This window comes from Balaenoptera physalus (genome assembly GCF_965194825.1).
Source record: "Balaenoptera physalus genome assembly, chromosome: 2".
NCBI classification, from domain to species: domain Eukaryota; kingdom Metazoa; phylum Chordata; class Mammalia; order Artiodactyla; family Balaenopteridae; genus Balaenoptera; species Balaenoptera physalus.
This window is the reverse complement of record NC_138883.1, coordinates 97599721-97622989: the sequence shown is the minus strand read 5'-3', so window position 1 is coordinate 97622989 and position 23269 is coordinate 97599721. Positions and strand designations below refer to the sequence as shown.

Sequence of the window (23269 nt, the reverse complement as noted above, 5' to 3'; positions counted from 1 at the left end):
CATTATTTCTCTGGGCTAAGACAGACATAGAAAATAACTACACTTGACAGATTTCTTGGTATAACAGTGGGTAGAATTCCTACCTAGGCCCAGTGTGTTTCTTTCATGTATAAATGTGCCAGGTCTTCTTTAATTTCTTTCAGCAATGCTTTGTAGTTTTTATTGTATAAGTCCTGCACTTCCTAGGTTAAATTTATTCCTAAGTATTTCATTTTGGATACTGTTGCAAGTGGAATTGTTTTCTTAATTTCATTTTTGGATTGTTCATTGCTGGTGTGTAGAAATACAGCTGATTTTTGTTTGCTAATTTTGTGTCCTGCAACCTTGTGGAATATATTAGCTCTAATAGTTGTTTGGGGGGTGTGTGTATTCTTTAGGATTTTCTACATATAAGATCATGTCATCTGTGAGTAGAGATGGTTTTACTTCTTCCTTTACAATTTGGATGCCTTTTATTTCTTTTTCTTGATTAATTACCCCAGCTAGAACTTTCTGTATAATGTTGAATAGAAGGGGGAGAGTGGACATCTTTGTCTTTTTCCTAATCTTTGGGAAAACGCATCCATTTCTTTACCACTACATATGATGATAGCTGTGGGTTTGTTTTTTTTAAAATTTATTTATTTATTTATTTATTTTTATTTTATTTTTGGCTGTGTTGGGTCTTCGTTTCTGTGCGAGGGCTTTCTCTAGTTGTGGCAACCGGGGGTCACTCTTCATCGCGGTGCGCGGGCCTCTCACTATCGCGGCCTCTCTTGTTGCGGAGCATAGCCTCCAGACGCGCAGGCTCAGTAGTTGTGGCTCACGGGCCTAGCTGCTCCGTGGCATGTGGGATCTTCCCAGACCAGGGCCCGAACCTGTGTCCCCTGCATTAGCAGGCAGATTCTCAACCACTGCGCCACCAGGGAAGCCTGCTGTGGGTTTTTTGTAGATGCCCTTTATTACATTGAGGTAATTACCTTCGATTCCTAGTTTGTTGAGTAGTTTTATCATGAAAGGATGTTGAATTTTGTCAAATGTCTCTTCTGCATCAATTACAATGATCAAAATTTTATCCTTTATTAATATTGTGTTTCATTTTGATTTTTAGATGTTGAATCAGTCTTGTATTCCTAGGGTAAATTCCACTTGGTCATGGTGTATATCCTTTTAATATGTTGTTGGATTTGGTTTGCTAGTATTTTGATAGTATTTTTGCATACATATTTATGAGGGATATTGGTCTGTGGTTTTCCTTTTTTGTGATTTTTCGTCTGGCTTTGGTATCAGGGTAATGCTGGCTTAGAATGTGTTAGGAAGTGTTCCCTTTGCTCAAGTTTTTGGAAGAGTTTGAGAAGGATAGGGATTAATTCTTCTCTAAATGTTTGATAGGATTCACCAGTGAAGCCATCTTGTCCTGGCTTTTCTTTGTTAGAAACTTTTTGATTACTGATTCAAACTCTACTTGTTATAGGTCTATTCAGATTTTGTTTCATCTTGAGTCAGTTTTGGTAGATTGTGTATTTCTAGGAATTAATCCATTTCATCTAAATTATTTAACTTGTTGGTATACAGTTGTTTATAGTGTTCTCTTTTAGTCTTATTTTCTGAAAAATTAGTAGTAAAATCCCCACTTCCATTCCTGATTTTAGTAATTTGAGGGTATTTTTTTCCCTTGGTCAGCCTAGCTAAAGGTGTGTCAATCTTAAGTTTTTAAAGAATGAACTTTTGGTTTCATTGATTCTATTATTTTTTTCTGTTCTTTATTTTATTTATCTCTGCTCTAATCTTTATTATTTTTTTTCCTTCTGCTTGCTTTGGGTATAGTTTTCTTTTTCTAGTTCCTTAAAGTGAAAGGTTACATTATCAGTTTGAGTTTTGTTTTGTTTTTTAATGTATGTGTTTACAGCTACAAATTTCCTTTTTAGCACTGCTTTCCCTGCATCCCTTAAGTATTGGTAGGCTTTGTTATCATTTTCATTCATGTCAAAATATTTTCTAATTTCCCTTGTGATTTCTTCTTTGCACCCTTGATTGTTTGAGTGCGTTGTTTAATTTCCACATATTTGTGAATTTTCCAGATTTTTTTCTGTGATGGATTTCAGTTTCATTCTGTTGTGGTCAGAGAACATACTGTGTATTATTTTAGTCTTTTCAAATTTGTTGAGACTTGTTTTGTGTCCTAAAATTATGGTCTGTCTTGGAGAATGTTGCATGTGCAGTTGGGAAGAATGTATATTCTGTTGAGTGGAGAGTTCTATTGATGTCTATTATGTCTGGTTGTTTTATCGCATTGTTCAAGTCCTCTGTTTCCTTACTGACCTTCTGTTTGTTCTGACCATTATTGAAAGTGGGGTATTTGAAGTTTCCAATTGTTATTGTTGAACTGTCTATTTCTTCCTTCAATTCTGTTGGTTTGTTTTTTTTTTTTCTTTTGGTGCATATATATATATATATATATATATATATATATATATATATATGTAGTTTTATTGAAGTGTAGTTGATTTACTATGTTGTGTTAGTTTCTGGTGTACAGCACAGTGATTCAGTTATACTTATATATTATACATATATACATATACATATATATTACATAATTTTTTCATATTCTTCTCCATTATGATTTATTACAAGATATTGAATATAGTTCCCTGTGCTATGCAATAGGACCTTGTTGTTTATTCATTCTGTTGGGTTGGCCAAAAAGTTCGTTTGGTTAATGAATACATTTAATAAAGTTCTTGGTGAAAATGAAAAATGTGTGTTTTATTTTTACTTAAAACTGAATGAACTTTGTGGCCAGCTCAGTGTATATAATAGTTTGCATCTGCTAGTCCCAAACTCCCAATCCAACCCTCTCCCACCCCCACTCCCCCTTCGCAACCACAGGTCTGTTCTCTATGACTGTGAGTCTTTTTCATAGATAAGTTCATTTGTGTCATATTTTAGATTCCACACATAAGTGATATCCTATGGTATTTGTCTTTCTCTTTCTGACTTGCTTCACTTAGTAGGATTATTTCTAGGTCCATCCATGTAGTTGCAAATGGCATTATTTCATTCTTTTTTAATATTCCATTGTGTGTATATGTGTGTGTGTATACATATATATGATATTTATATATATATCATATATATATATGTCTCTCACATCTCCTTTATCCATTCATCTATCTATGGACATTTAGGTTGTTTCCATGTCTTGGCTATTGTGAACAGTGCTGCTGTGAACATAGGAGTGCATGTATCTTTTTGAATTATAGTTTTGTCTGGATATTTGCCCAGGAGTAGCATTGCTGAATCATATGGCAACTCTATTTTTAGTTGTTTGAGGAACCTCCATACTGTTCTCCATAGGGGCTGCACCAATTTACTTTCACACCAACAGTGTAGGAAGGTTCCCTTTCTCCACACCCTCTCCAGCGTTTGTTACCTGTAGACTTTTTTAATGATGGCCATTCTGACTGGTGTGATGTGGTACCTCATTGTAGTTTTGATTTGCATTTCTCTAATAATTAGCCATGTTGAGCATCTTTCCATGTTCCTGTTGGCCATCTGTATGTCACCTTTGGAGAAATGTCTGTTTAGATCTTCTGCCCTTTTTTTTTTTTTTTTTTTTGACACAGGATATTTAGTATTTTTATTTATTTATTTATTTTTATATTTGTTTTTGGCTGTGTTGAGTCTTCGTTTCTCTGTGAGGGCTTTCTCTAGTTGCGGCAAGCGGGGGCCCCTCTTAATCGCGGTGCGTGGGCCTCTTCACTATCGCGGCCTCTCTTGTTGCGGAGCACAGGCTCCAGACGCGCAGGCTCAGTAGTTGTGGCTCACGGGCCTAGTTGCTCTGCGGCATGTGGGATCTTCCCAGACCAGGGCTCGAACCCGTGTCCCCTGCATTAGCAGGCAGATTCTCAACCATTGAGCCACCAGGGAAGCCCCTTCTGCCAATTTTTTGATTGGGTTGTTTGTTTTTTTGTTATTGAGTAGTATGAGCTATTGGTATATTTTGGAAATTAAGCCCTTGTTGGTCACATCATTTGCAAATATTTTCTCCCAGTCTGCATGTTGTCTTTTCATTTTGCTTATGGTTTCCTTTGCGGTACAGAAGCTTGTAAGTTTGATTAGGTCCCATTTGTTTATTTTTGCTTTTATTTCTATTGCCTCGGTAGACTGACCTAAGAAAACATTGGTACGATTTATGTCAGAATTTTTTGCCTGTGTTCTCTTCTAGGAGTTTTATGGTGTCATGTCTTATATTTAAGTCTTTAAGCCATTTTGAGTTTATTTTTGTGTACGGTGTGAGGGTGTGTTGTAACTTCATTGATTTACATGCAGGTGCATATATGTTTTAAATTATTATATCTTCATGTTGGATTGACCCTTTTTATCATTTTGTGATGTCCTTTTTTGTCTTTTGTAACAATTTATCTTAAGACTTATTTTGTCTGCTATTAGTATAACTACTGTGCTTTTTGGTTACTGTTTACATGGTATAATCTTTTTCCGTTTTTTTCACTTTCAACCTATTTGTGTATTGGTTCTAAAGAGACTGTCCTGTAGACAGCATATAGATGGATCTTTTTTAAAAAAAATTATTTATTTATTTTTGGCTACGTTGGGTCTTTGTTGGTGCATGCGGGCTTTCTCTAGTTGCAGGGAGCAGGGGCAGTTCTTTGTTGCAGTGCGTGGGCTTCTCATTGCGGTGGCTTCTCTTGTTGCAGAGCAGGGCTCTAGGCACACGGGCTTCAGTAGCTGTGGCTTGTGGGCTCTAGAGCGCAGGCTCAGTAGTTGTGGTGCACGGGCTTAGTTGCTCTGCGGCATGTGGGATCTTCCTGGACCAGGGCTCGTACCTGTGTCCCCTGCATTGGCAGGAGGATTCTTAACCATGGGGCCACCAGGGAAGTCCCAGGATGGATCATTTTTAAAATTCATCCTGCCAATTTCTGCCTTTTCATTGGAGAAGTTGATTTATATACATTTAAAGTAATTACCAGTAAGGAAGGACTTCTGCCATTTTGATATTTGTTTTCTATGTCATGTCTTTTTTGTTCCTCAATTCTTCTTATTACTGTCTTCCTTTATGACTGCTTTTTCTGTAGTGTACTGTCGTGATTCCCTTCTTGTTTCTTTGTCTGTATATTTTTAGTTTTAGTAACTTCTTTAATGGTTTCTCTGGTGACTACAATTAATCTTAATTTCTAACAATCTAGTTTGTATTAATACCAACTTAATTTCAATAGTATACAAAAACTTTTTTTCTATATAGCTCCGTCCTCTCACCTTTTTATTGTTGTCACAAATTACATCTTTATACACTGCCCAGTGATGTAGATTTATAATTATTGTTTTATACAATTGTCTTTTAAATTAAATCTTATGAAAAAAGAGGAGTCACTAACTAGAAATACATTAATACTGACCTTTATACTCACCTATTTAGTTACCTTTACTGGTGTTCTTTATTTTTTCTTGTGGATTCAAGTTACTGCCCATTGTCCTTTCATTTCGGCCTGAAGGACTCCCTTCAGCATTTCTTGTAGGGCACTGGCAACAAACTGTAAATTTGTTTTTATTGAGGTGAGATTTACATAACATAAAATTTACCATCTTATTTTATTTTTATTAAGGTATAATTGACATACAACATTAGTTCCATGTGTACAACATAATGATTTGATAGTTATATATATTGTGAAATGGTCACCACAGTAAGTCTAGTTAACATGTGTCACCATACCTTGTTACAGAATTTATTTTACTGTGATGAGAACTGTTAAAATCTACTCTCTTAGCAACTTTCAAATATGCAATACAGTCTATTAACTGTAGTCATCATGCTGTATATTACATCCCCATGACTTATTTATTTTATAACTGGAAGTTTGTATCTTTTGACTCCCTTCACCCATTTTGTCCACCTCTCCCCCTTCCCTCAGTCTCTAACAACCACCAATTTATTCTCTGTATCCATGAGCTTTGTGTTTTTGTTTTTTTAGATCCCACATATAAGTGATATCATACATACAGTATTTGTCTTTCTCTGTCTGCTTATTTTACCTAGCATAATGCCCTCGAGATCCATCCATGTTGTTGTAAACAGCAAGATTTCCTTCCTTTTTTCTTTGGCTGTGCCACGTGGCTTGCGGGATCTTAGTTCCCCAACCAGGGATCGAACCCAGGCCCCCTGCCATGGAAGCGCCCAGTCCTAACCACTGGACCGCCAGGGAATTCCCAAGATTTCCTTCTTTTTTATGGTTGAATAATATTCCATTATATATATGCCATATTTACAGTGGCATGAATAATATTTTATTGTATATATACACCACATTTTCTTTGTCCACTTGTCTCTAGATGCACACTTAGGTTGTTTCCATATCTTGGCTATTGTAAGTAATGCTGCAGTGAACATAGATGTGCATATGTCTTTTCAAATTAGTATTTCTGTGTTCTTTGGATAAATACCCAGAAGTGGAATAGCTGGATCATATAGTAGTTCTGTTCTTTTTCTGAAGCATTTCCATGATGTTTTCCATAGTGACTGCAGCACTTTACAATCCCACCAACAATTACAAATGTTCCCTTTTCTCCACATCCTCTCCAACACTTGTTACTTCTTGTCTTTTTGAAAATAGCCATTCTAACTGTGGTTTTGATTTTCATTTCTCTGATTAGTGATGTTGAGCATCTTTTTATGTACCTGTTGGCCATCTGTCTTTTTTGGGAAAGTGTCTATTCAGTTCTTCTGCCCATTTTTTAATTGTGTTGTTTGTTTGTTTGCTATTGAATAGTGTGAGTTCTTTATATATTTTGGATATTAACCCTTTATCAGATATATGATTTGCAAATATTTTATCCCATTTAGTAGGTTGCCTTTTCATTTTGTTGTTGGCTTCCTTTGCTGTGTAGAAGCTTTTTAGTTTGATGTGTCACTCTTGTTTATTTTTGCTTTAGTTGCCTTTGCTTTTGGTGTCAAATCCAAAAAATGATAACCAAGACCATGTCAAGGAGCTTACTGCCTGTTTTCTTCTAGGAGTTTTATGGTTTCAGGCCTAAAATTTAAGTCTAATCCATTTAGAGTCAAACTTTGTATATGGTGTAAGATAGTGGTCCAGTTTCATTCTTTTACGTGTTGCTGTCCAGTTTTCCCAACACCATTTATTGAAGAGACTATCCTTACCCCATTGTGTATTCTTGGCTTGGTTCCTTTGTTGTAAATTAATTGACCATATATGTGTGGGTTTATTTCTGAGCTCTTTATTCTGTTCCAGTGATTTATGTGTCTGTAATATAGCTTGAAATCAAGGGCATGATGCCTTCAGCTTTATTCTTTTATCTCAAGATTGCTTTGGCTATTTGGGTTTTTTTTTCGTTCCATACAAATTTTAGAGTTCTTTGTTCTATTTCTGTGAAAAAATGCCATTGGAATTTTTATAGGGATTGTGTTCAATATGTAGATTGCTTTGGGTAGTATGGACATTTTAACAATATTGATTCTTCCAATCCATGAGCATGGAATACCTTTCCATTTATTTGTATCTTCTTCTGTTTCTTTCATCAGTGTTTTCAGCGTACAGGTCTTTCAGCTTTTTGGTTAAATTTGTTCCTAAGTATTTTACTCTTTTTGATACAATCGTAAATGAGATTGTTTTCTTAATTTCTCTTTCTGATAGCTCGTTATTAGTGTATAGAATCACAACTGTATATTGATATTGTATCCTGCAACTTTATTGAATTTATTTATTAGTTCTAACAGTTTTCTGGTGGAGTCTTTAGGATTTTCTATATATAATATCATGTCATCTGCAAATAGTGACAGTTTTACTTCTTTTCAGTTTGGTTACAGAATATGCCATTTTTTTTTTTCTTTCTCTAGTTGTGGCGCACGGGCTCCAGGATGCATGGGCTCTGTAGTTTGCAGCATGCATGCTCTCTCATTGAGGCGCACGAGCTCGGTAGTTGTGGCGCGAGGGCTTAGTTGCCCTGTGGCATGTGGGATCTCAGTTCCCTGAGCAGGGATCATACCCGAGTCCCCTGCATTGGAAGGTGCATTCTTTACCACTGGACCACTGGGGAAGTCCCCGAATATGCCATTTTTAAGTGAACAATTCAGTGGTATTTAGTACCTTTAAAATGTTGTGTAGCCACTATCTCTATCTAGTTCTGAAACATTTTCATCACCTCAAAATAAAACGCCATACCCATTAAGCAGTTACTTGCCATTTGCTCCTTTTGCTAGCCCCCATGAACCATCAGTCTGCTTTCTGCATCTATGGATTTATCTATTCTGGACATTTCATACAAGTGGAATCATAAAACATGTGGCTTTTTTTTTTTTTTTTTTTTTTTTTTTGCTGCACCTCGAGGCTTGTGGGATCTTAGTTCTCCAGCCAGGGATTGAACCTGAGCCCTTGGCAGTGAGAGTGTGGCATCCTAACCACTGGACCGCCAGGGAATTCCTAACATGTGGCCCTTTGTGTCTGATTTCTATCTCTTACCATCATGTTTTCGAAGTTCATCCACATTGTAGTATGTATCAGTACTTCATTTCTTTTTAATGACTGAATAGTCTTCCACTCTGTGTATATATCCCAATTTGTTTATCCAGCTGTTGATGGACATTGGGTTGTTTCCATCTTTTGGCTTTTAAATAGTGATGCTGTTTGTGTACAAGTACTTGTGTGAGTGCCTGTTTTCAGTTCTTTTGGGTATATATGTAGGAGTGGAATTGCTGAGTCATATGGTAATTCTTTGTTTTACTTTTTGAGAAACAACCAAACCATTTTTTATAGCAGCTGGACCATTTTCAATTACCACCAGCAATGTTTGAGTGTTCTATTTCTTCATATCCTTGCCAATACTTATTTTACTTCTCCCTCCCCCCCCCCCACCCCGCTCTTTAAAATACAGCCATTGCTGTTGGTGTCTAGTGATATCTAATTGTGGTTTTGATTTCCATTTCCTAATGGCTAATGATGTTGAGCATCTTTTCATGTACTTGTTTCATTTGTATAACTATGCAGAAATGTCTATTCAAGTCTGTTGTCTATTTTTCAAATGCGTTTTTGTCTTTTTGTTGTAAACATTCTTTATATAATCTGGATACTATACTGTAAGTATATACATATACTTGACAGATACATGGTTTGCAAATATTTTGTCCCATTCTGTAAGCTGTTTTTTCACTTTCTTGATAATGTCCTTTCTTGCATAAAAGCTTTTCATTTTGAGGAAATCCAATTTATCTTTTGTTGTTGTTGCTGCTCATAATTCCTTCATTTTTGAAGGATAGTTTTGCTGGATATAGAATTCTTGGTTGACAGTATTTCTTTCCGCACTTTGAATATTTCATACCACTGCCTCCTGGTTTTTATGGTTTCTGATGAGAAATCAACTGTTATCCTTATTGAGGATCCCTTTGTATGGGACCTGTTGCTTTGCTGCTTTCAGGATTTTTTCTTTGTCTTTAGACAGTTTGATAATGATGTGTCTAGGTGTGCGTCTCTTTAACTTTATCCTACTTGGTATTTGTTGATAAACTTGTATGTGTACGTCGATGTCTTTCTTCAAATTTGGGGAGTTTTTGGCTATTATTTCTTCAAATATTCTTTCTGTCCCTTTCTCTTTTTTCTCTTCTTCTGGAACTCCCATTATGCATAGATTGGTATACTTGCTGGTTTCCCACAAGTCTTTTAGACTTTTCATTTTTCTTCACTCTTTTCTCTTTTTGTTCACCAGACTCGATAATCTCAGTTGATGTATCTTAAAGTTTCCTGATTCTTTCTTCTTCCTACTCACATCTGATGTTTAGTCCCTTTAGTGAATTTTTCATTTCAGTTATTGTAATTTCCAACTCCAGAATTTCTGTTCGGTTCTTTTTTTATAATATCTGTCTTTTTATTGATATTCTCTATTTGGTAAGACATCATTTTCATTGACTGGGCTTCTTCAGGGACAGTGTGTAGCCTTTTTTCATATGTATGGGCCATGCTTCCTTATTTCTTTGCAGGCCTTGTAATTTTTTGTTGATAAATGGACATTTTGAATATTGTAATGTGGTGACTCAGGACAGCACTCTCTTCCCCCTACCCCCGCCCCCAGCATTTGTTGTAGTAGTTATTGTTTAGTGATTCTTTTGAACTAATTTTGTGACGTCTGCAGTCTTTGTTGTGTATAGCCACTAAAGTCTCTGTTCCATTAGCTTAGTGGTCAGCTAGTGATTGGACAGAGATTTCCTTAAATGCAAAAAAAGAAACAACAACAATAACGAAAAAACTCCCAGCCTTTGCAGATTGGCTCTGTGTGTGTGTTAGGGCATGCTTTCAACACTCAACCAGGTTGTTTATAACCTGTCTTTGCCTTCATTTCCTACTTGCACAGAGCCTGAAGGTCAGCTGGAAGTGAGAGCTTAGGGCCTTCTTGGTTCTTTCTTGAGCATGTGCACAGCCCTGGGCAAGTGCATGGCTTTTCAGGTCAGTAAGAATATGTGGGTGTTTTTTTTCCTTTTCTTTTCTTTTTTTTTTGTTTCGTTTATTGTGGAAGCTTTTAAAAGCCCTTATATTATGTCATTCCTCAGCCTTTTCTCCCAAGCTTTTTAGTTAGTCTGTTGTTTGCCTCAACTGCTTTCCATTATCCCAGACAGAGGCAACTAATACATATGCCTGTAAATGTGTTTGACCAACACTCTCAGGTAGCTTCCTTAACAACAAGAGAGTTCCAAGTTAGGTGAGATAAAGTCAAGCCCTTTGAGCCAGTCCCTCAGTGATCCACCAGACAGATCAAAACTAACAACCATGATTCTTTGCAAATGAGGTGCCTTCTGCTCCCTCCATTTGTGGTACATGCACCAGAAGTTTGGGCTATTATCTTCAAGGCACCATTGACCAAGGGGTGGGTTGGGGGTGGGGGGGTATGTTAAAACACCCCTTTTTCTTACTGAGACTCAGCATTTTTTTCTTGTTAAGCATTCCCCTGGTTGCTGCAACTTTTAGTTAGTTTCCAGAGTCTGAGAAAATAGATGCTAACAGCTTTTGACAAATTTTCTCATTGCTTTTATGTTGGGATGGACTTTTGGTGTTGCTTATTCTGCTTTTTTTGCTTACATCGCCCTGTGTTTATATGATCCCATAGATTCTGATTCTGGATCAGGCTCAGATTCTGATCAAGAGAATGTTGCTTCTGGCAGTAATGCCTCTGGAAGTGAAAGTGATCAAGATGAAAGAGATGACTCAGGAAAACCAAGTAATAAGGAACTGTTTGGAGATGACAGTGAGGATGAGGGAGCTTCTCATCATAGTGGGAGTGATAATCACTCTGAAGGATCAGACAATAGATCAGAAGCTTCTGAGCGTTCTGACCATGAAGACAATGATCCCTCAGATGTAGATCAGCACAGTGGATCAGAAGCCCACAATGACGATGACGATGAAGGTCATAGATCAGATGGAGGGAGCCATCACTCAGAAGCGGAAGGTTCTGAAAAAGCACATTCAGATGATGAAAAATGGGGCAGAGAAGATAAAAGTGACCAGTCAGATGATGAAAAGATACAAAATTCTGATGATGAGGAGAGGGCACAAGGATCTGATGAAGATAAACTGCAGAATTCTGATGATGATGAGAAAATGCAGAACACAGATGATGAGGAGAGGCCTCAGCTTTCAGATGATGAGAGACAACAACTGTCTGAGGAGGAGAAGGCTAATTCGGATGATGAACGGCCAGCAGCTTCTGATAATGATGATGAGAAACAGAATTCTGATGATGAAGAGCGGCCACAGATGTCTGATGACGAGAAAATGCAAAATTCTGATGATGAAAGGCCACAGGCCTCGGATGAAGAACACAGGCATTCAGATGATGAAGAGGAACAGGACCATAAGTCAGGTAATACGTTTATGAGAACCATAATGGTTTAGTAGAAGCATTCAGGTACAGCAGGGGCTCATTTATTCTTTTCACATTCCTACTTTTAGTACCCTGTTTTTTCTCTTCTGTCCCTCTATTTTAGCCTTTTCTAACTCTTTACATTTTGCCTTTAAACATTTTCCTAATCCATGTATTATTTCTCTTATTCCCCTTCCATTTAATTGATGATAAATCAGGAAGAAAAAAATTTAAAGAGGAAAGTCTTAGAGAAAGATGTATAGTGCTAAAGTAGCTAGATATCAAATAGTTAGTTCCATTTTTGTGGGTAACTAAGAGCATGCCTCAGGTGAGAATAGATTTGCCTGGGCGCAAAAACCCAATACCATTGAAACTCCCCCATAGGGTAGCTATAATGAGGTGTTCCAGCTCAGTTTATTTGAGATCCAAAATTTCATCCTCCAGAGGTAATCAGGCTCCAAGGAGTGTACTCAGACTAATCAAATTCACAGGAAACTATAAAAATTGAATTGCAAAATTGTTTGTTTCAAGAGCATCAGTTATGTCTCTCTTATCACTGTATCCTTTCCTTTGGGGGAAAATCTACATTGGATGCCAAATTATAACAATCAGGAGGTTACCTGGGGAGCATAATATCCAGAAAATGAAAACACAGCTGGATGATCTCAGCTATGATAGCTTGACACATGCGTCCTCATCCTGGGGAGATGTGCTTAGATCAGAACATTCATTCCCTAAAGACAGCAGGAAACACAGAGCTGAACTTTGGCTTCTGGACCCCGTTTTATAATAGTCATTTACACTGTTCTCCTGAAGTTAACACGTTCTCATATAGAATATTAAAACAATTAGCCATCTTCTTTTTTTGTATTATGTAAAAGTCACTTTGATTAGGTTGGAAGTCTTCCTGAAGTAATTAATATCTGGATTGCTTCATTTTTATAAGTGATTGATTATAATTACATATTGATCCTGTCTTCTTAGAGAGCTGCAGTATGGAGAGAGGGGGTCTTTTCCCCTGTAATACATACCTCAGGATAGCATTCAAGACCACATTTTAGCATTATTTAGGAGAGGAGATCAGAAAATTTCCAGAGATGGATATAGGTCTATATAGACTATAGGACTGCAGTAAGTACTCAGTAACTAGTTCTGGGTAGAGTTATTTGTACTGTTACCAGAATCATTAAGGCTCATGCACTACTTCCCAAATACTAGCAGGCTAACCTAAAACTAGAGTTATAGTAGGAATCTTGTAGCTGGTCATTCTGCTTAATTCTAAACTAGTTCTTCAATGGTTCTTTTTTTTTTTTTAACATCTTTATTGGAGTATAATTGCTTTACAATGGTGTGTTAGTTTCTGCTTCATAACAAAGTGAATCACCTATACATATATCCCCATATCTCTTTCCTCTTGTGTCTCCCTCCCTCCCACCCTCCCTATCCCACCCCTCTAGGTGGTCACAAAGCACTGAGGTGAGCTCCCTGTGCTATGCGGCTGCTTCCCACTAGCTATCGGTTTTACGTTTGGTAGTGTATATATATACACATGCCACTCTCTCACTTTGTCCCAGCTTACCCTTCCCCCTCCCCGTGTCCTCAAGTGCATTCTCTAGTAGGTCTGCATCTTTATTCCCATCCTGCCCCTAGGTTCTTCATGACCTTTTTTTTTTTTTTTTAGATTCCATATATATGTGTTAGCATACGGTATTTGTTTTTCTCTTTCTAACTTACTTCACTCTGTATTGCAGACTCTAGGTCCATCCACCTCACTACAAATAATTCAATTTCGTTTCTTTTTATGGTTGAGTAATATTCCATTGTATATATGTGCCACATCTTCTTTATTACAGTGGTTCATTTTTGAAGTTTATAATTAAGTAAATAATTGTACCATCCAGATATATTTGTCTCTTTCATTGCAATACTTTTACCTCTTTTTTTTTTCTTCTGTAATGAGTGGTATATAAATTTAATTTTAAGTTTCAGTACTGCTTTTCATATTCTCCCAAGTTTTTCTGCTTACAGAAACCAATGTTGCTTTTATTAACTTTATTTTAAAATTTACTATAGTAAGTTGATTTTTGTGTGTGTATGTACAGTTCTGTTAGTGTTAATGCATGTATAGATTTGTGTAACCACCACCACAGTCAAGATACAGAATAGTTCTGTCACCCTAGAAAACTCCCTCATTCTATACCTTCTGTAGTTATATACTTCCCTACCTGTGACCCTTGACAACTACTGCTCTGTCCTGTCACTGTAGTTTTGTCTTTTTGAGAATGTCATCATATAAATGGAATACAGTATGTAACCTTTTTTCTTTCACTTAGTGTAATGCATTTGAGACTTACCCAAATCGTTACATGTATCAGTACTTCATTCTTACTTATTACTGAGTAGTTTTCCATTGTATGGGTGTACCACAGTTTGTTTATCCCTAATGTTGCTTTTATTTATTTATTTTCCTAATGTTGCTTTTAAAACACAAAATTCTAAGTAATGATATGACTGTGATTATGCAGATCTTCTGATTTTCCTCTTACAGAATCTGCAAGAGGCAGTGATAGCGAAGATGAAGTTTTACGAATGAAACGCAAGAATGCAATTGCATCTGATTCAGAAGCAGATAGTGACACTGAGGTACCAAAAGGTACTCCAATTACTTCTTTTATGTATCTGTATTTCCATCCCTCTCTCTGCATTTAACTGTAGTGCATTCCCAACCCTGGGCACTGGCCCCAGACTGCAAGACCCACAGAAGAGAGTGTGGATACATTTAGTGTACACAGGCAAGTTGTACAGATAGGAGAAACTGCTTGCACTTAATTAGTTGAAGAACCTGCTTCATTTATAGTCAGAGTGAATCTGCTATTAGGGACTGAGGCTCTGGTTGAGGTGGAGGTGGCAATGTCCATTCTTTTGTTTGAATGACAGTTCCAGCGCACCTTGTTAGCTTGTTCTTCTTTTTTTTTAAAATAAATTTATTTATTTTATTTATTTATTTTTGGCTGCGTTGGGTCTTCGTTGCTGCGTGCGGGCTTTCTGTAGTTGCAGTGAACGGGGGCTACTCTTCGTTGCGGTGCGCGGGCTTTTCATTGTGGTGGCTTCTCTTGTTGCAGAGCAGGGGCTCTAGGCACACGGGCTTCAGTAGTTGTGGCATGCGGGCTCAGTAGTTGTGGCTCACGGGCTCTAGAGCGCAGGCTCAGTAGTTGTGGCACACGGGCTTAGTTGCTCCATGGTATGTGGGATCCTCCCAGACCAGGGCTCGAACCCGTGTCCCCTGCATTAGCAGGCACATTCTTAACCACTGCACCACCAGGGAAGCCTGTTAGCTTGTTCTTAAGTTCTTAATAGGTTAATATCAGATGAAGAACCTGATTCTTCAAGCTATGGTTTATTTATTTATTTACTTAAATTAATTAATTTATTTTTGGCTGCATTGGGTCTTTGTTGCTGTGGGCAGGCTTTCTCTAGTTGCGGTGAGCGGGGGCTACTCTTCATTGCATTGCGCAGGCTTTTCATTGAGGTGGCTTCTCTTGTTGCGGAGCACGGGCTCTAGGCGCGCAGGCTCAGTAGTTGTGGCGCATGGGCTTAGTTGCTCTTTGGCATGTGGGATCTTCCCGGACCAGGGATTGAACCTGTGTCCCCTGCACTGGCAGGCGGATTCTTAACCACTGCGCCAGCAGGGAAGTCCCCAAGCTCTGGTTTAGATGAAGAGTTTATAAAAACCCAGTGTTAGGTAAGGTGTGACTACATTTCAAATGGCTAGTTACTATACAATAAAGATAAGATGTTAGTTTAAAAGTTACAGCAAACATAAGTTTGATATGCACAGCCATTTTTTTGCTGAATGGTAATTAGGCATTAATGTTAAATAGCTTATATAAATTATCACAAGTAACAGTATAACTAAAGCAAACATTTAGAGAGTCAACTAGCGAGAAAAGGAGAGAGCTGGACAGAACAAGCTCTGGGGTTTACTTAAACATCTTTAGATCTATGTACGTGGACTTTGGAATCAGATGATCCAAGTTAGAATCTTTATGGTTCTATTGTACTTTCCAACTATATGATTTTGGTCAAATTACTTACTTACTACACTTAAATTTTCTGATCTGTACGAGGGAGATGATGCTAACCACCTAACAGCGTTGTTGTGAGAATTAGATATATTAATTATTTTATCTTTTTACAGTTATTTATTGAGAATCTGCTTTGTACTAGTACTATTCTGTGCACTCAGAATGTAGCAATAATCAAAACAGATAAAGACTTCTCCCTTGTAGAACCCATATTCTGGTGGGGTCAGTGTAAGGTAGGGAGACTAATAACACAATAAGTAAATGAAATGTTAGATGGTGATAAGACCTAAGAAGAAAGTAATCAAGTGGGGACGTGAGAGTGTTGGTGGATGGAGTTGTAGTTTTGGTGATTTTATCATATAGATGAACTTTTCAATACTTGTGACCTTCCTCCTTCCTCCTCTTTTAAAAAAAAAAAATTTTTTTTTTAAAGCAGTTTAAGGTTCAGAGCAAAACTGAGGGCAAGGTAGAGATTTCTCATATATGCCCTGCCCCCACTCATGCATAGCTTGCCCCACTATCAACGTCCTCCACCAGAGTGGTACATTTGTTACAATTGATGAACCTACAATGACACATTGTAATCACCCAAAATCCATAGTTTACATTACGGTTCACTTCTTGGTATTGTACATTCTATGGGTTTGGAAAAATGTATGATGACAATGGATCCACCATCTTCATGTCATACAGAATAGTTTCACTGTCCTAAAATTCTCTGTGCTCTGCCTGTTCATCCCTCCCTCCTGCCTAACCTCTGGCAACCAGTGATCTTTTTACTGTCTCCATAGTTTTGCCTTTTCCAGAATGTCATAGTTGGAATCATATAGTAAGTAGCCTTTTTAGATTGGCTTCTTTCACTTAGTAATATGTATTTAAGTGTCCTCCATGTCTTTCATGGTTTTACAGCTCATTTCTTTTTAGCACTGAGTAATATAGGCATACCTTGTAATATTGCACTTCAGTTTATTGTGCTTCTCAGATACTGTGTCCTTTGCAAACTGAAGGTTTGTGATAACCGTGCATTGAGCAAGTCTGTTGGCACCATTTTTCTAACAGCTTTTGCTTACGTCATATCTCTGTGTCACATTTTGGTAATTGTGATATTTCAAATCCTCCACCAGCAAAAAGATTATGATTCACTGAAGGCTCAGATGATGGTTAGCATTTTTTTGCAATAAAATATTTTATAATTTTTAAATAATTTTACAATTTAAAGTGTTTTAAAATTAAGATATGTACATTTTTTTAGACATAATGCTTTTGCACACCTAATAGACTACTGCATAGTGTAAATATAACTTTTATATGCCTTGGGAAACCAAAAATTTCATGTGACTTGCTTTATTGCAATATTCACTTTATTGTGGTGGTCTGGAACCAAACCCAAGATGTCTCCGAGGTATTCCTGTATTCCATTGTCTGGATGTACCAGTTTATCCTTTCACCTACTGAAGGACATTTTGGTTGCTTCTGAGTTTTGGCAGTTATGAGTAAAGCTGCTATAAACATTCGTGTGCAAGTTTTCGTGTGGATATAAGTTTGCAGATCCTTTGGGCAAATACCAAGGAGCGCAATTTCTGGGGCATGTGGTAAGAGTATGTTTAGTTTGGTGAGAAACTGCCAGACTGTCCTCCAAAGTGGGTGTACCATTTTGCATTCCCACCATCAGTGAATGAGAGTTCCTGTTGCTCCATATTTTTGTCAGCATTTGGTGTTGGCAGGGTTCTGAATTTTGGTCATTCTAATAGGTTGCCTCTTCTTTTTCAGTGGTCAGTCCTTCACCTTGTCTCAATAACTCACTCCCATGGTTTTATCCTAGACCATGTCATTACCAATAATCATAACTCTTCTATAATCCCAATTTCAAGCAGCCTACTTTTTGACTGCCCTCCTATCTTCCTGTCACCTCCTCTACTACCCCACCTTGATTTATTGATTTATTACAGATCGTTGTTGATGTTGTTGTTTTGCCTATACCTGGGTGAAGTTCTGCTTGAGAGGAGGGGGACCTGGGAAGACATGGACCTGTAATTTTAAAACTTGAGGAACTCTATAGAGAATAGGCCTGTGTAGAGTGCTTAAGCCCCAAATTTGAGTATCTAGATTGTAGGAGGATATTTTTAGGCTCCTGGGGAATAAAGGAAAGTGGAAGAACAAGGATCAAGTAAGTGAAGGGAGAAAGGAGTGCCTCCTGTGCAGCTTTGCCCTTCACTGGATTTGCCCCCTTCCTTCTCCACAGACATTCTCGTCAGATCTTTGAGAGCCAGGCTCAGAGTTGTGTTTGAGTGGTTTCTGGGTGCTTGGTCTAGAAACCTTGGGAATGTGTTGAAGTGATAGATTTGAAGAATCATTGTTAAAGATATTAATACTGAGCATTTTTTTTCTCCTATATGGAAGATAATAGTGGAACCATGGATCTCTTTGGAGGTGCAGATGATATATCTTCAGGGAGTGATGGGGAAGATAAACCACCCACTCCAGGACAGCCTGTTGTAAGTAGAATTACCAGTGAGAATTGGAGGAGAGTATTAAGTCTCTCTCTTACGCTGGGAAGAGGAAGTCGATAAATGAATTGCAGTATGAAAATACAACAAACAGATGACATTCTCAGTTAATTAGGGAACACTTGGTTATAAGGAGGATTAGAAATAACTGCCATGGCACATCCATCCACGGAATACTACTGAGCAATGAAAAGGATTTAACTATTGATATACGCAGCAACTTGGATGAAGTTCCAGGTAATTATGCTGAGTGAGAAAAAGCCAGTCCCAAAAGGTTACATACTGTATGAATCCACTTATATAACATTCTTGAAATGACAGAATTGTAGAAATGGAGAAGGGATTAATGGATATTAAGGAGGGATGAGGGCAAGAGGGAAGTGGATGTGGCTGTAAAAGGGCAGCATGATTCTTTGTGGTGATGGAAATGTCCTGTGTCTGCCTGTATCAGGGTCAGTCTCCTGGTTGTGATATTGCACTATAGTTTTGCAAGATGTTATCACTGGGAAAAAATGGATAAGAAAAAGAAAGAAAGAAAGAAAGAAAGAACTGCCCAGCATGAGGTTGGCGCCATACCTTAAGAGTCTAGACTGCAAAGACCTGTGAATTGAGAACCATTGATTTAAATGTTTTTTGTGCTTTGTTGATAATCTTCTCTGATTTTAATTGATAGAGTGACTTCATATTGAAGTGCCGATTAATTTCACACTTCTATCGGTGAATATGTGGAAGGTAGATTTATCACAAAAGAGATATTTTCTTATATTGATGCTTCCAAACAGATCTTGTTTTCCATGAGGTTTTTGGGGAGTTGGTTGGTAGGGAATGGATGTTAACCCTAAAGTCATGTCTCATTATACTTCTTATCTGCCTAAGCAATTAAAGTGTGGAAGTTGAGCTAGACCACCTCTAAGGTCCCATCAAGATCTAAAGCTCTGTGACTCTTTTACTAGGATGAAAATGGATTGCCTCAGGATCAACAGGAGGAGGAGCCAATTCCTGAGACCAGAATAGAAGTAGAAATACCCAAAGTAAACACTGATTTAGGAAATGACTTGTATTTTGTTAAGCTGCCCAACTTTCTCAGTGTAGAGCCCAGGTAAGGGGATCAGTTAATAGTGTTTTTTAATGTTGGATAGAAATATGTAGAATGTTGATATTTTTCTTATTTTTTATGAGTTGACTGATCACAAAATGGAAAACTGGTTATGTAGCTCTGAAAAAATAAATCAAGTATATACTGTGATAGAAAAAGTATGGACTATTGGTAAAGGAGACTTTTAATGCTTGTAATTGTTTTTAGCAGTCTGGTATTTCTTATGAATTAACAGACACCACAAGTCTTTGGTTGTTTCTGACTAATGGATCCCTGAAAAAGCTGAAATTGAGAGTGGTGAAGTTTGCTAGAGAAACTGCAAATGTCTACTGTAGCAGCCATTGTGGATCTAGAAAAACTAATGGTTTTGGACAGTTAAACAGTGTTGATGGGTATTATTCACTAAGTAACATGCAAGATCTTGTGCGATTTAAAATTTTTTCCCTAAGCAAAATGATGTGGAAAGCTAGAGTATGTGTGGTCTACTCTTTGGAAGACATATAAGAATAAAGAATAGTTTGAATATTTAGCCTTGCTTGCACTTTATTTCAAGCAATGTGTATTAACACCAAATTTCAAGACGGTACAGTAATTTGAATGCTTCCTTATAGTTGACCATTATGATTTTTAATTATTGTGATTTTTTAGAGTTGCATTATATAACAGTAATGATATTTCTTACAAAATGTGATTAATGGTTTATTTTAAAAACAATTTGTAGACCTTTTGATCCTCAATATTATGAAGATGAATTTGAAGATGAGGAAATGCTGGATGAAGAAGGTCGAACCAGGTTAAAATTAAAGGTACTATTCTGTGCTTTTTTTTTTTTTTCTTTTATAAAGTAAAACCTGGGAATATTAACTTGAGACTTGAGCTTTTGAAAATGATTTTTTATGTTTCTTGTTTAATCAACAGACAAATTATCTACCTTTTCAGAATATTTTTAGAAAGAAAATACGTAGCTTTTTCTCTGTAAAAGCTGTCACTTTTCTGTTACTTTTCTCACTGTTAAACTTTCTTGATGCTTTAAAAAAATTATTAGCTACTTCCTTCAGAATAAGTTGTACTGTGGTTTGGTGTTTAGAACAGCTACCTCCATACGTACTGTGGGTTAAGTTCTAACACCTTCCTGCAAGGGGAATTTCTTCAGGCTCTTTGATCTCAGGATGAACAAATCAGATACAAAAGGAGAATTTATCACTAGTACCTAACACTTTACTGTATGGCTGTCTTTGTATTCTTCCGATTGTTCTTGTTCACTATTAGGAGAAATTTTTATTGTACTAAATTCCTAATGCTTCTCTTTGATACCTTGTACTATCTGGTTACCTCTATCCAAGGACAGCCTCTAATCTTCCTTTAATCAAGGAGGATGTAAGTTTAAGCATATGCTTTAGAGCTGAGTTGTAGCAGAGAACAAGAAGCAGTTGGGACTTCACTGGTGGCGCAGTGGTTAAGAATCTGCCTGAGAATGCAAGGGAAATGGGTTCAGTCCCTGGTCCGGGAGGATCCCACATGCCGTGGAGCAACTAAGCCTGTGCACCACAACTACTGAGCCTGCGCTTTAGAGCCCTTGAGCCACAACTACTGAGCCCGCGTGCCACAACTACAGAAGCCCACGCACCTAGAGCCCGTGCTCTGCACCAAGAGAAGCCACCGCAATGAGAAGCCCACGCACTGCAATGAAGAGTAGCCCCAACTTGCCGCGCTAGAGAAAGCCCGCGTGCAGCAACGGAGACCCAGTGCAGCCAAAAATAAATAAATAATTAAAAAACAAAAAACATGAAGCAGTTGAACTCATGATACTGAAATTGGAGCTATGCATTTACAATTCTTAAATCTGAAGGATTTCCTGTAAATATTTTTTTTTTTCCCTGGTGGATGTTGTACATGGTGTTAAAATATTAAGAAGTGGCAATCTGGCATTCTTAGAATTCAGGGGCTGAAATTTTAGAGTAATTCCATCTCTTCAAGTGTGATAGATCCACAAGTACCTAAAGAACCTTGATATATAAGATGGTTTCTCTAAAATGCATGGGCTTCCAAAGCTTTTCAGTGAAATGTCATTACTCCTCCCTCTTAATGGAAGTGGAAATCAAATGAAAAAATGGAGATAAGCAGGCACCATTAACTTGGTCAAGGTCACACAATTAATAAGAATAGTACTTAGACTGTTTTTGATGTTTTGCTGTTCTTCTCCATGCTTCCCCACCCCCCACCCCATCCCAGTCTCCATTAGGTTATCTCTTAATGTTTTTCCTCAGAACATGTGTATCTGTTGATTTAGGCTGAGCACTGTGAATTTTTCATGCCTGTTTTAGTACCTCTGGCATTGTTCTATTGCTTTTCTTTCTCATCATTTATATAAATTAATGTGATAGTGCCTTATTTGTTTACTTTTTATTGATTTTTGCATTTTCCCCTCACGTTCTATGATGATACGTCAGCAAGTGTCAGTGTATCTGTATTTTAAGACCATGTAAATCAGACTGTAGTGTAGGCATCAGAGTTTAAAAGTAAGTAGTTTACTCTAAAACCTTGGTGCTTAGAGTACAAAATGTCAGTGTATAACAGACTTTTTTATTTTATTTTTAAAAATTTTATTTATTTTTTATACAGCAGGTTCTTATTAGTTATCTATTTTATACATATTACTGTATATATGTCATCAATCCTAATCTCCCAATTCATACTCCCTTTCCCCCCCACCCCCCTGCTTTCCCCCCTTGGTGTCCATACGTTTGTCCTCTACATCTGTGTCTGTATTTCTGCCTTGCACACCGATTCATCTGTACCATTTTTCTAGATTCCACATATATGTGTTAATATACGATATTTGTTTTTCTCTTTCTGACTTACTTCACTCTGTATGACAGTCTCTAGGTCCATCCACGTCTCTACAAATAACTCAATTTTGTTCCTTTTTATGGCTGAGTAATATTCCAATGTATATATGTACCATATCTTCTTTATCCATTCATCTGTCTATGAGCATTTAGGTTCCTTCCATGACCTGGCTGTTGTAAATAGTGCTGTAATGAACATTGGGATGCATGTGTCTTTTTGAATTATGCTTTTCTCTTTTCCCAGTAGTGGGATTGCTGGGTCATATGCTAATTCTACTTCTAGTTTTTAAAGGAACCTCCATACTGTTCTCCATAGTGGCTGTATCAGTTTACATTCACACCAACAGTGCAAGAGGGTTCCCTTTTCTCCACACCCTGTCCAGCATTTGTTGTTTGTAGATTTTCTGATGATGCCCATTCTAACCAGTGTGAGGTGATACCTCACTGTAGTTTTGATTTGCATTTCTCTAATAATTAGTGATGCTGAGCAGCTTTTCATGTGCTTCTTGGCCATCTGTATGTCTTCTTTAGAGAAATGTCTATTTAGGTCTTCTGCCCATTTTTGGATTGGGTTGTTTGTTTTTTTAATATTGAGCTGTTTCTATATTTTGGAGATTAATCCTTTGTCTGTTGATTCATTTGCAAATATTTTCTCCCATTCTGAGGGTTGTCTTTTCATCTTGTTTATAGTTTCCTTTGCTGTGCAAAAGCTTTTAAGTTTCATTAGCTCCCATTTGTTTATTTTTCTTTTTATTTCCATTACTCTAGGAGGTGGGTCAAAAAAAGATCTTGCTGTGATTTATGTCAAAGAGTGTTCTTTCTGTGTTTTGCTCTAAGAGTTTTATAGTGTCTGGTCTTACATTTAGG

At 37.3% G+C, this 23269-nt stretch overlaps 1 protein-coding gene across 2 annotated transcripts in view; it reads left to right on the top strand.

The window, feature by feature from the left end:
• The window catches only part of LEO1 (LEO1 homolog, Paf1/RNA polymerase II complex component), a 47722-nt gene that overhangs the window by 2844 nt on the left and 21609 nt on the right, over positions 1-23269 (top strand). For both annotated transcript variants that reach the window (XM_082446518.1, XM_082446517.1), the window contains exons 2-6: positions 11110-11865; positions 14414-14518; positions 18351-18445; positions 19411-19556; positions 20275-20359. In XM_082446518.1, coding sequence (XP_082302644.1) covers positions 11110-11865; positions 14414-14518; positions 18351-18445; positions 19411-19556; positions 20275-20359 — 1187 coding nt within the window. The remainder of the gene's footprint in view (positions 1-11109; positions 11866-14413; positions 14519-18350; positions 18446-19410; positions 19557-20274; positions 20360-23269) is intronic.